Genomic DNA, 14237 nt, shown 5'->3' with positions numbered 1-14237 from the left:
TATTTATTTAAGAATATCAGAAAATGACTTCTTGGTGCTTTAAGACAACCCATTTCTTAATATTAAAAAATAAATATTAAAATATGATTATTTTTCTTAAAAGTAATTTATATAAAATTAAATTTATAAATAGGATTTTTATTTAATAGAAAACAAATAAAATATTTTTATTATATATATATATATGACTAAATAATAATAATTATTATTAAATATATTGAAAATAAACATATAAAATTAAAACAATAACTAAAATAAATGAAATTAAAACTATAATATTAAAATATAAAAAAATAATAAAACTAGTAATTAAATGAAAGTATTACAATTAGTGACTAAATTAGAACATATTAAAATTAAATATCCTAATTCGTAATTAATTATTTAATATTACAGTGGCTAAATGTGCTATTTTTCCTATTATTCATTTAGGGACTAAAATAAATATCTATCAAATTTAAATAAATTAAAACATGCCTTCGTGATTAAAATATTAATTATTAAACTTAAAGGTCTAAACATGTTATTTTACCTAATATATATATATATCAGTGACTAAATTATAAATTAAATAAAATTAAGAGATCAAATTAAAAGGATCATAAATTTGATTCAGTGACTAAAATGCAAAACATATAAAATAGAGGGACTACGGACAGGGTTTAAGGTTTAGTAAATTACACATAGATCACTCCCCAAAATGACGCCGTTCGAGGAGGGGTATTTAAACCCATTTAACCGGCCATTTTAGGCCAGTTTTCTCATTTCTCTTTTCCATTTCTCTCACTCTAAAAGAGAGAAAAAAAATTTCTCTCGTCTCTCTCTAAATTCCTCCAACCAAAGGAATTCTGGCAGTCGCCGGCCACCGTATCTGGCGTCGATCACCACCGTCGGCTACCGTGAATGGTGGCCGAAAATTACAACCTTATCCCGAAAATGTAGATCTAGGGCATTTTAGGCCAGTTTTCTCATTTCTCTTTTCCATTTCTCTCACTCTAAAGAGAGAAAAAAATTTCTCTGTCTCTCTCTAAATTCCCAACCAAAGGAATTCTGGCAGTCGCCGGCCACCGTATCTGGCGTCGATCACCACCGTCGGCTACCGTGAATGGTGGCCGAAAATTACAACCTTATCCCGAAAATGTAGATCTAGAAGTCCTAAAACCCGATCTAAGGTTATTTTAACCTAAAACCCCATAATACATCGTAAATCTACGATTTTCACCTTTGGCGTTTCGGTTTTCCGGCAGCGTGTAAGTCGTATGGAGGCTCCGACGCTCGCGTATCCTTCTCGGTAAGCTTTTTTCCTCTTTCTCTCTTTTGTTTGCTCCTATGGGTTGTTGTTGGTATCTCATTTTTTTTCTTCTCAGTTTTTCCTTCTTGGTGGTTGCTGTGTTCTTTGTCTTTTTTCTTTTCTGTGGTTGTTCTTGTCTGTTTCTTTGCAGGTGGTCGATGGCTTTTATAGCCATCACTGAGACGCTCATCGGACCTGTTAAAGGAATGGAGTTCGGTGAGTCACCATAGCTATGGTGGTGACTCACCATAGAGTTCGACGTGGGCGGCTGTGTGGCACTCCTAGAAGCTTCTAGAGAGGGGTCGTGGCAGTGAGTTCTCGACGTGGGGCGGCTGACCGTCGGCAGTGGCCGGTTGGAGCACTTGGCAGCAGAGGCGACGGCTATTGTCCCTAGGGTATCATAACCCTAGGGTTTTCATCTGGAACCACGTGGGTCGTTGGATCAAAGCTAGATCCAACGGCTGTTGTTAATTGGCAGCTGGAGAAGAAGATGAAACCCTAATCTATTTAAGGTTTCCAAACTTGGACTAGTTCGGGTTGGGCTTCTCAGATCTGGGTATGGGTTCTGTAAAATGGGCCTCAATTTACTGTTGGGCTCCAGGATTTGTAAAATGGACCTGTTTGTAATACTACTACTACTACTAATAATAATAATAAATAATAGTATAATAATAATAATAATAAATAATAGTATAATAATAATAATAGTAATAAACAAATAAAATAAAAACAAAAACAGAATGAAAAAAAAACTAGTGTCTTCACATTCCATTTCAGGTAAATCGTTATATCTCGGAAAAACTTCCTTGTATTTGTTTTCACGAGGTTCCTGATGCCGAGCACCTTCCGGTTTTCGAGAGCAAAAACTGTGAAGTGGTTTTACGGGAACTTTTGCAAATGTGAGATCCCAGTATTTGCGCATCATTTAGTGATCTGTTCAATGTTTTGCATGTGTGTTTTATGGGACCAAGTTGAGATCGTTCATTTATGAAATGCATGATGCTCTTACATAAATTTACTGAAAGAAACAATATCGTGTATGTGTGTTTTAAACAAGTATATGTTGAAATTTAGGCTTTTAGACAATTGAGAAGTAGGATGAATGTTAAGTTATTTGGGGGTTACATCAGCTTCAGGATTACACCAATCATAACAGATTTACTTTTATGTCTGTGATGGTTTTTACAACACAACTATGTTTTGATGTATTTATGTTCTATTTATTTTTTCCTTACAATACTAATATTTTATTTTATATCAGTCCATTTTCCATCAAAAGCAAGCATTGTATTCCTTTTATAATTACAAGTTAGGGGGTACTCTAATCATTTCCGGCCTTAATCCTCCAAACTAGGCTAAAGAAGTCATTACAAATGAAAAAAAAAAGTTGTTTAGGAAGCATATTTGATATTGGGAATAAAGAGTATCAACTCTCTATGTACGGTATCAATATTATATTGTGAGTATCAATACTACACATAAGTATCGATATTCAAATAATTTATGGAAAATTTTTACTTTAAGAATGAGTATCGATAATTCATGTAGAGTATCAATAGTTTACTCCGAAAATTTCTAGATTATGTTGTTCAACGAGTATCAATATTAATTCAGGGTATTGATATCATATCCAGAAAATGCATGAGAATTGACTCAAACACACTCTTTTCTTCCCGATATGCATCATTGTTGGATGCAAACCCATGCCTCTAATATATGGATTGATTAATTCAGATTAAATTCTGAATAGACTTATTATGGGACTCCACTTTTAACTTATTTTTTTCTATTTATAATATTAGATTCGAACATGTGACCTTATTTGAAAAAAATATAATGTTTTATCTCATTAGATTAACTAATTGATCGGTAACTTATTTATTGAAAACTATATCATTCGAGTTATTGATTTTTAACGGCAAGCTTTCTACTTAGATTAAAAAGAACTCTTCGGATGAATCAAAACCGATCATGGCATCTTTGATGACAATTCCAAGCTCATCTAGTCATCATCATTGACTCGCTTAATTGCTATTTGATTGGATGTTTATAATTTGAGGAGCTTTCTTTGATTAAGTGATAATATGTTTTACCAAAGCCATTTATTATCTTATCATGAAGCTCATCTTTATTGGTTCAGCACTTTTGGCTAGCATCGAACAAGACTTTTAACGCATCTATATACATTTGTCTTCACCGATTGTGGTATTGATTTGTGTGGATACTTTAGGGAGTTATTTTCAGGGTAAATTACAAATTTCATCATTGAACTTTATTCTCTCTCTCATTTTGTTCATTAAACTTTAAAAGTTTTCAATTTTCTCACTGAACTTAATATATTAGATTTTTTGGTCACTAAACTTTACTTTTTATCCTATTTTAGTCACTCGACCGTTAAATAGTTAACGACGTTAAAACCAATAAAGTTTAAAAAATAAATTTTTTACCAAAACGATGTCATTTTATATCTATGTAACTATTCATTTTAACGTCGTTACGTTTAAATAGTTAACGGCGTTAAAACCGATACAGTTTAAAAAATAATTTTTTTTACCAAAACGATGTCATTTTACATCTATGTAACTATTCATTTTAACGCCGTTAACTATTTAACGGCTGAGTGGCAAAAAATCCTATTGTATTAAGTACAATGAGTGAAATAGGAGAGAGAGTCAAGCTCAATTACCAAATTTGTAATTTACCCTTATTTTTATAACCAAAAGTATGTTATGATTTGATGGATGAGAAATTAGATTTTGAAATAAGTTTGAAACTGTATTTGAGCATAGATAAGAGGGGCATTTGTCCAGGCCCTCTGCCTGGCCCCAAAATTATATAGTTCATATATAATTAAAAAAAATAAGTTATTTATTTAGTAACTCATTTATTATTTTATTTTTGTTTTTCTCATTCAATTACTATTTTTAAAATTATAATTACGTTACATTTTAATTTTTTAGGTTATCCATCATTAAAAAATTAACAACGATATTGATGTGGTATTTTTAAATTAGTTTTTACTTTCCATTTAATTATATTTTTATTAGTTTTTTGACAAGTTAGATAAAGTTAAAATCGAACTTGAACCCTCTTAAAAGAGGGTCATGTTTATTTTGTGTGAGTAATTGGGTGTTTAATAATTTTTTATGTTTTAGATTTAAAATTTGATGTATTTAATTGATAGTTTACTAACATAATAAAGAAAACAATTTACAAACAAATTTATTTATTTATTTTCTTACTCTTACTATTTAATTTTTGTTATACTTATTATTGGATACCTAATTTTTCATATTAGCCCCGGGACACTAAAATCTAAAAATCGGACTTGATTATAACATTATGATTAAAGTAAATTAAATAGGAAGGATCATTTTTATAATAAATTAATGTAATATTCTATCTAAATTAATCTATGATTGAAATTTTATTAAATTAAAGACAATTTATTCCCGTTTTCACGAGGAAAGCTAGGACTTGGTGACATACGAGCAACATGAGAGTTACTACGCATATATATAAGTACTAGTACTAATACTACACCAACATGATTTCCCATAAGCAGTTCTGCATTTTATTAACTGGGGATCGGCAAGGGGTGAAATCCATTCTCAAGACTGGCCTCCCAAACTTTGTCGATGCTAAAAATGGTGCCACCGCACTCATTCACATCGAACCCTTCCGAAGCATGAACGATCCCGGCCACACGGCTCGCACTCATCACCTTTCTCGGCAACCAATCCTGCACGAGAACAAACACATGATTTTATGTAAAATTCAAGAGCTAATGCACTTAATTCTCTAGGGGCCGGTGCATATTCATTATCTTGGATAAATTATCAAATATAATTCAATTTATTAAGGAAAGAAAAAAAAATAGAAAAAAATCATTTCTAAATCTGTTATTCTTGGTGGTAAGAATACTTATAAAATTTGAAGGAGGTAGAAATAGATTTTTAATAAAAAATATAAAAAAAAATCTAAAATTCATTGTATTTACTGCTAACCTCGCAAGAGTTCAAGTTCTCCAAAGATGCAGGAGCCACCATAGCTGGTGTAGTGTGGTAATAGCAGTCTTTTCTGACTTTCTTGGGCGGGAAGATTGAGAACGGAATGAATAATGTTCCTTTGGGTGCCTTTGACTGTTCTTTATCTGACAGTTCATCTCCCACCAACCATACCTACAAAAATATACGGTCTATTACTTACAAAAAAAACGGTAGGAAAATGGGTTGTAATCTATAATTAAAATACCTTGATATCATATGTTTTGGAAAGAATCAAATTACTCTCAAGCTTGTTATTGGACCTTAATAGCTCCTTGTATTCATCATCTTGCACTGTCACAACCTGCTCAACATAAAAATTCTTAACTCTTAAGTCTACAACTCTAACTTAATGCTTTCATCATACACTTCTCCCCAGTAGGGATGGACCGAGGGACTGGAGGATAATTTAAGTATTTTCTATTTGTATTCCTAATATCTTATATTTTATAAAATCACGAGTCTGTGCCTGTCTCGAAGGGATTTCAAAGTTACCTTGATACCCTTTTGACATAAAGCTTGGACCAAGACATGAACATCCTTGGAAATTCTGCCTCTGAGGAGAACTTGTGTTGTTTCTTTAGGAATGCTGTTTAGAACAATTGCTGCAGCTAAACTTCTTCCATCTACAACCTTGATTTTAAGCTGAGGGTTGTTTTTCATATAAATCTCCACATTTCTGCTGAACTCCTCACGCTGAATATTTAAAAAGAAAAAAAAGGGGGGTTAAATTCATAAAGTTTTTTCTTTTTTGGAAAAAAATAGACATAAACAATTTGAACATACCTGATTTAGAAGGCCTAAACTCAGCACCTTAGCTCCTTTTTTATCTGCTTCTTGAATGGCATCTCCAATCAATTTACTGATAGTTTCTCTTTGCCATTTTGAAGAATACTGTAGGCAGAAACGTATCACATACAAGTATAAATATGTGATTAAACTAACCAACGCCATCGGAAAATATATTACGTTTATCTCGATTGAGGGCATCATAGATGCTATTACAGTCACTACAAGTATTACAGTCGTAAATTAACGGTTTCATATGGCACTTACAGTTATATAATGGTTGTTATTCCAACAGCGGACTGCTATTTAAATCCTTTATTATATTTCTTACCTGCATGTTATATTTGGGAACGACCCAAGCTTGAAGTTTGAGTTTTTTGAAGGCATTTCGTTCCGAAAGAAAGGCATGGCCGAAAGCCCTAGTCAAGAGCATAGACCAGACGGTGGCAGGCCACATGAAGAGGAGGTACCATTTGGGAGCTTGGGGCTTGGACGACAATGAAGGGAATCCAAGCGGCAGATGGTAAATGGAGTCCGGCGTGGTTAGATGAGTGAGATGAACGACGTCCGGTGACTCTGCTGTTCTTTTCAGTGCGGTTTCGTACACGGTATCTGTCGATACGTCCACCGTGCCGTAGACATAATCATAGAATGGACAGAAGAGACTGTAATTTGTCCGAAATTTAGTGTGGTGTAGAGAGTGAAACCTACCATACCAAAGAGGCAAAGACCGTAGCTTGTAAGTTGCAGTAACATGATTTACTTGTATAACAAGAAAGAAAGAGAAGTAATGCATAGACTTACGAAGGAGTGTAAATGATGTATTTGAGAGGAGGGAAGATGGTGAAGACCCATTTGGGGATGAACTCAAAGTTGCAATGCCCCATGTTGTTCAAGAAATCGATGACGGTAACGTAAGTAAACAATCCGACGATGTTAGCTTTCCCGATATATACCGACACCAACGTCGGTATCAAAAGGAGCACATAATAGGAAAGAACTTCCACCATTGGATGAGTAAACGCTGCCCAAAACGAAACATAACCCTTAATCTATAGATAAAGTTTAGTTTCCGTAAAGAAAGTGAGTGTCTTACATGTATTGGGCTCGGTTACGATAGACGAATGATGATGGGAATGATAGCGAGCATAGAGGTAATGGTGGTGCAAAGCTCTGTGCAGCCAGTAATAGAGGAACTCAGCCGGACCCCAGTGGAGAAGCAGTATGATTAGTGTACCGTCGGCTTTAAAGAAAGGCATGTTGAATTGATCCTTTAATACTATGCCTGCCCCGTAGAACAATAGTCCATTCAATAGTATCTGGTCATCCCTGCCAATTTCAATGCATCAGCTGCCATAATCACAATCTGAAAACTTTGTCATGTAAGTACATACCAGGTTCTTTCTCGGTCGACTTGTTCGAAGTCGATGCTCTTATCGAGAATCCGATTGTTGCCCTTGGCGGTTCGGTAGCGAGAGTAGGAGATCCATAGCTGATAGTGAATCAGTCTAAACACAAGAAACGGTAGGATCAAGAACATGAACCAGTTCCTCTCCTTCTCATCTCTGCAGGTTGTGAACATGTAGGTGCTGTAGATTGCCCCCGGAACCAAAAGTGCATACTGCAAAAACAAAATAAAATGTTACTTATTTGAAACAATTTCATATGAACTTGGCATGTAAGTTGATAAAATCAGGATGATAGAAAGAACAGAGGGGACCTTGAAGTTGCCCATAGATTGCCATGGCCAATCACTGAGAATGCCTGGTTTGCTAGCCATCTTCCTCCACGACTCCTCTTTTGCAACTCTAAGGATCTTCGTCTACCATTATATATAGTCAAACTCAAAGATTTGCTGCTTCATTTTCACCATAATATATACCTATCTAATAATATTCTATAAATTAAAAGATATTAGAGCAAACATATTTGGTGGGTCTGTCAAACTGCTCATTTTTGTTGCCTCGTATTCTTTTAAGTTATAAGTTCTAGACTTACTAGGAGCAGGGATTTAAATTGTGGTTACGGTTACGTTTTCGGTCACTTTACGTTTATCGTAGTTGCGGATATAATGAATATTATAGCGCTCATCATAGATATCGCGGTCGTTAAATTTTTTAAAATGAGTTGATTTAAAAAAATCTGATTTTTTTATAATAAAATAAAATAAAATAGTGGAAAAATAACGGAATAACGGTCCGCTATTGGTGTGATTGACCACTATACGCTAATTTGCGATCACGATCTATCGTTTTTGGTGTGATTCCGCTTTCACACCGCTATTTCTCACGATAGCGGTATCGAATACCGCCACGACCGCGATACCGTTATCCGAATGCTATTTGAATCCCTGACTAGGAGTACTCCCATTCCATTCCTTAGAATTCTCTCCTTCCATCTCCTCTAAACGATTAAGATTAGATTTAAAATTTCTTAAAACAAAAAGATATTACATGCATAATCACGCACGAATCTACATTTTACATGTACAATTATAATAATATCAATTGAATTAAGATTTAATTACTACTATTAAAATTGAGCAAATACATTTAACTGGTTGATTGTTGATCTTTGTTTTTCATATTCCCTTAGATTATTTGTTCTAAACTTATTAAAAGTATTCTCTTCCTTTCCCCAAAGTCCTCTTTCTCTTATTCTCTAAGTAGATTAGAACGAGGATTAAATTTAAAATTTATAAAAAGATTAGACTATTAAAATTAAGTGGGTTTACACACAAGTTTTTTACAATTAATATTTTAATAATTCAGTGATTGAATTTTATTTTTTATTTATGTATAATATACATGTCAAGTATGAGTGTTCAAAAAACCCCGAAACAATTAACCGTAATCATTAATTGGTATAATTATTACATTTAAGAGGTTAATTAACTAAATCGTTAATACTAAACGATTTCAGTTAACCGAACTGCTAAAAATGATAGTTAACAGTTAAGGTTACGGTTATGAATTTTGAAAAATGGTTAACCAATGGTTAACCGTTAATAAATTAAATTTCTAATTATATTTCTAATTTATTATATTTTTACACAAATAACTTAATAAATTTCTATTATTTATAACTTATATATATATATATATATATTTAATAAAATTTATATACAAATAACTTAATATATACATTTTATTATTTTTAGTTTTTGTATTTCTTTGAACATACATAAATATACACACCAATATAATTATGTGTTTATCGTTAGGTACTAAATATTGGGAGGCATACATACTTATACATGTGTAAATATGTGTTAAGTGATATACTTTTTTTTTTTTATTCACTTACACCGGTGTGAGTATGTATTAAGTGATATAATTTTCTATTTTATTCACCCACACCGGTGTAAGTATGTGTTAAGTGCTACATTTTTATATTTTATTCACTTACATCGGTGTAAGTATATGTTAAGTGCTACAATTTTTTTTATAATATGAATTATGAAAATTTTTTGACAAATAAATGTAATAGGTTAACCGTAAGTTAACATGTAACTGAACCATTAGCGGTTATCCATTTCTTATTGGTTAGGTTACGGTTAGAAAAATCTCATAACCGTTATAACGATTAACCGACCATTTAGACTAAATGGTACGGTTAACCATCCATGAACAACCCTAATGTCAAGTTTTAAAAACTAAAAATTTATAAAATTTATTTAATTTTATATTAATATAAGTGAATCATTTCTCATTCACAATCTATATTTTATTTATTTTAGTATTAAGATCCACTTATATCTTATATAAAAATTTTAGTTTTACATATTTTTAATATCATTAGATGAGTAAAAATAGAATATTGAGATTATTTTCTTATTTCTTTTTTCAATAAATATTTCTTATTTTATATTATTATTTTCACTAATGATAATTCTAAAAATATAAAATAAAAATATTGTAGAGCATATAAACAAATATCATTTTAACATGCTTAGATATTTGTATGAATATAATTAACTTGTAAGGAAGGAAGTTGTCCTACGGTGGACTCAAACAGGATGGACCGGCGAGATGGATGAGGAGTAATCGTCTTTTTATAAAATTTAAAATTATCGTATATTTTAATTTTTTATGTATTTTTATGAAAAAATTATTTTCAATATTTTAAAATTTTATAAATTTATTATTTTTTTTAAATTTTAAAAATTCATATCTAACATATAATCTTATGTCTGTCCTTAAAATCAAGTGTACACCGTGAGGCTGTGACACATGTGGAAAACATTGAAAATGACAGAACTAACATCTTTCCTGGTTCACACGTAACTTAAGAGGTTGAGTAGAGGAGCACAAGCCACAAAGGACAACCACCGTGGCCCTTATCGCAAAGGAATATATCTTCTATCCCATTTTTTTTTCGATAGATTCAAATTTTGTATGGATGGAAATTGATGTCACAAGCACACTGAACCCTACACATTGTTATGATCTTTGGACCCAATGTTACAAGTCATTTTGTTATTTGATCAGCAATTTATTGTCTTCTTTAAGGCTAATGAAGTTTTAAAATAATGGCATGATGACATTTTTTATTATCGAATTCTTTTAAAAATAATTAGTATTATCTTTATGATGTCAAAATTACTCATAAAAGCTATTCACTAGATAAAAGTATGAATTGTTAAAGGTCGTCGCACTTTTAATTTTCTTATTAATATGAATTGTTAAAGGTCTTATTAACAATTAATACAATGAACCTGAAGATCCTCTCAACTGAAAAGAATCAGTCACGATAAATCTTTAAGAATAAAACCATCAACCCGATTTTTCACATTCTTACTTTAATCCCCCTAACATATCTGATTTTTTCACGGTATGTCTCGAACTCGTTATGAAAGGATAATGAATTTCATAAAATATAATAAATAATCAGAATTCGTCATGAGTACATAACAAGTTCTATATAATTTTATTCTAGTTAATATGAGAATTTTTTACTAAATTAATTTTTTTTTGTTCTCAAAATAACTCTCAAATACATGTATTTTTTTTTAATTTTTCCTGCCCATATTTTTATTATAATTTCTTATCAATGAGAACTTTTTGTTCTCAATTATTGAATTTAAAAATTAATTAGCAATTATTTATCGGTAATTCTTATGTAGCTTAGATTAATAACAACAAATTGTTTCCTAAATTAGAACATATGATATTTTATTATTTTTTCTATAGAAACAAAATATATTTAAATGTTTCCTAAATTAGTACATATGAATTTTTTTTACTTTTTTCTATAGGAACAAAATATTTTTAAATAATGATGGCATCAAATTCAAATTATACTGTAAGGTTGTATTCGGATCGTTTCTGATGAGATAATGAACACGTCCCTATTTATTGAAAAGTGACAACATGCAACCATATTTAATTAAAAAAATCTTTATACAGTATTCAATAATATTATATAAAACTGTATTTTGTTACACTTATAACATTGGTGAATAACAATTTTTTATGTAAAAAATATATTTATAAAAAATATTAATAAATATTTTAATAATCTTTTAATAAAAAATAATATTTTTAAATTTATAAATAGATTAAGAAATACTACATGTTTTATTTTTTATTTTTTTAAAATTTTCATTTATTAGGCAATCTGGTAATTTCTAATCAATGGGATATTTTTCTTTTATTAATTAGAGGATTTAAATATTATTGAACAATAATTTGTCTGTAATTCTTATGCATGTAACTTAGATTAATACCAGCAACCTAAATATTTCCTAATTTCAAATATATATGAAGGCGTGATATTTTTTCTATAGAAAATAAAATAGTTGCTTGATAAATTTATATAGTTTTTATTAATTTTTTTAAAATCATATCTATTAAAAATGAAATATGTTATAGCAAAAATGTTAGAATACTAATAATTATTATAAATCAAATTTGTCATAAAATAATATTTAAAATGAATTTTAAATTTTTATTTTTATGCACTTTATTCTTTTAGCCCATATAAAGGGATACTTTTTAAAATTTGGCATAGTTTAGTATGTTTGTTTTTCAATTTAATTTTTTGAATATATAAAAACTTTTAATTTATATATATTGCTTTTAAATAAATAATTGAAAATATTTATTTATTTTTAATTACGAGCTCATAACTTTTTTTTAATAGTCTAAAATGATTACAATGTAGTATATGTTTAAAATATTTCTTAATAATTTACAACGCACACATCCTACCGATACAATTGTTCAAATCCAAAACTTCTAGAGAAAACAACACTCCCCTTAATCATTAAATCCATTTGATGAATTCTCATAACTTTGTTTTTAATTAAGAACATTGTTGATGTGTCAACATATTATACTTTCATATAAGGAATATTGGTCCTACTTTATATAGCATCTTGTCATATTATAGTTTGCATACTAGTGCAATGCACGAGATAATTACAAAAACAAATTATTATACTTTTATTTTCTCTTAAAAATATATATTATTGAATAAAATATTTGATTGGTTGATCAAACTGCTCATCTTTATTTCCTCATATTTTCTTAGATTATGAGTTCTACATTTTCATGGACTATGGGTTATAAACCCACGAGAAACACTCACATTCCTTCTTCTAGAGTCCTCTTTCCCCTCTAGTCTAGGTAGGATTATGATTAGATTTAAAATTTGTCAATATATATACATAATTTAATGACGATTAATCGATAGTTAATCATTTATGAAAGTCTATAACATAATTATAATTTTTAACAGTTCAGTTAATCGAAATTGTTTAATCTTAATCGATATGTAAAATATAATATTTACACTAATTAACGATTACAACGATTACATTAACCCCTATAAGTTCACCCTTAATAATTAGTTTCTCATTATTCTTTTAATTTTTAAATATATTTAAAACTATATTTAACATCATCTGAACAATATTTACAAAATTAATTTTTACACTGAGAATATATCAAATAATAATTCTTTAAAAATACATACGATAAATCATGAATTTGTTAATGGGACAAATATTTTATATGTGAAATTGACTTGTCATAAAAATTAATAATAAAAATAATAATTGAAGACAAAAAATTTGGGCCTCCAATTATATAACTCCGAATTGAAAATTCCAAAATAAAAAACGAAAATATGTCCACTTGAAATGAATATGGGACCAAAAATGCCATAAGCATATGTCCGCATCAAAATTAACCTGAACGAAAACTTACAATTTTTACAAGCTCTAAAACCACATAACGTAAAAAAAATCTTGAAATATAGACAATTTAGATTGAGAAAGCATCCATGCCAATGTATCAATATCTTTAATTTGAGCTAATTGTATCATGTCCTTAAGTATGAGTCTCATTATAATTGGTCTCTACACTTTTAAATGTTTCAATTTCATCTTTAAACTATGACTATCATTCTAAATTAGTCATCAAACTTTTGAATATTTCAATTTTATCCTCAAACTATAACCTTCATTCTAAATTGGTTCCCAAACTTTTTGAATAATCCAATTTCCAAACTATACATATATACTAATCATATATATTGTTAATAAAATTGTTGAGCCAAGTTTTATCATTATATTTTTGAAAAAAGCAATTTTTTTGTTAAACTGGTTGAAACTAATTACATGTTTGGATGAATTTGGGGATGAAATTGGAGTATTAAAAAATTTGGGGACTGATTTAGAAAGAGAATCATAATTTAGGGATGAAATTAGAATGTTCAAAAGTTTAAAGACTAATTTAGAATGAAATCATAATTTAGGGTGAAATTAGAATATTCAAAAGTGTAAGGGTTAATTTAAAATAAGAGTTATAATTTGGAAACATTCGTTGCAATTAACATCTTTAATTTAAATTTTAATTCTAAAAATATCAAACCTCAAAATGATATAGATATTACCGACAGATGTTGATTCAAGTGGTAAGCAGAATGAATCCGCTTAAGTAAGGTCTCAGGTTCGAGTCCTTGTGTATGCAGGAAATCATTGTTGGAAGATTCACTCACGAAAGTCAAGTGTGCGACGCGGATCGATTCGGATTAATCAAGGCAAAGCCTTACAACCGGGAGAGGAAAAAAATGACATAGATATCATTAATTATTGTTAATACTGA

The 14237-nt window shown here is 29.9% G+C and overlaps 1 protein-coding gene and 1 pseudogene across 1 annotated transcript; one reads left to right on the top strand and one right to left on the bottom strand.

The window, feature by feature from the left end:
• The window catches only part of LOC120128383, a 31623-nt pseudogene extending 29311 nt beyond the window's left edge, over positions 1–2312 (top strand).
• Positions 2313–4863: 2551 nt separating this feature from the next.
• LOC120129541 (very-long-chain aldehyde decarbonylase CER1-like) lies at positions 4864–7985 on the bottom strand. The gene is made up of 10 exons (XM_039147010.1): positions 7847–7985; positions 7521–7747; positions 7223–7455; positions 6931–7150; positions 6458–6833; positions 6124–6231; positions 5833–6033; positions 5546–5641; positions 5299–5472; positions 4864–5033 (listed from the first exon to the last, which is right to left on the bottom strand). The coding sequence occupies exons 1-10, from the start codon at positions 7904–7906 to the stop codon at positions 4869–4871; spliced, it is 1860 nt and encodes a 619-aa protein (XP_039002941.1). The 5' UTR covers positions 7907–7985; the 3' UTR covers positions 4864–4868.
• Positions 7986–14237: the final 6252 nt, after the last annotated feature.

This window comes from Hibiscus syriacus, unplaced genomic scaffold (assembly GCF_006381635.1).
Source record: "Hibiscus syriacus cultivar Baekdansim isolate YM2019G1 unplaced genomic scaffold, ASM638163v2 tig00001644_pilon, whole genome shotgun sequence".
In the NCBI taxonomy this organism is placed as follows: domain Eukaryota; kingdom Viridiplantae; phylum Streptophyta; class Magnoliopsida; order Malvales; family Malvaceae; genus Hibiscus; species Hibiscus syriacus.
This window is presented reverse-complemented; position numbering and strand designations above follow the sequence as displayed.

Coding starts and splice junctions, on each gene's coding strand:
- LOC120129541 (XM_039147010.1), bottom strand. CDS start 7,906: ATGGCTAGCAAACCAGGCATTCTCAGTGATTGGCCATGGCAATCTATG. Junction 7,151..7,222: donor CGTAACCGAGCCCAATACAT/GTAAGACACTCA, acceptor CGTTTTGGGCAG/CGTTTACTCATCCAATGGTG. Junction 5,642..5,832: donor TATGTCAAAAGGGTATCAAG/GTAACTTTGAAA, acceptor TATGTTGAGCAG/GTTGTGACAGTGCAAGATGA.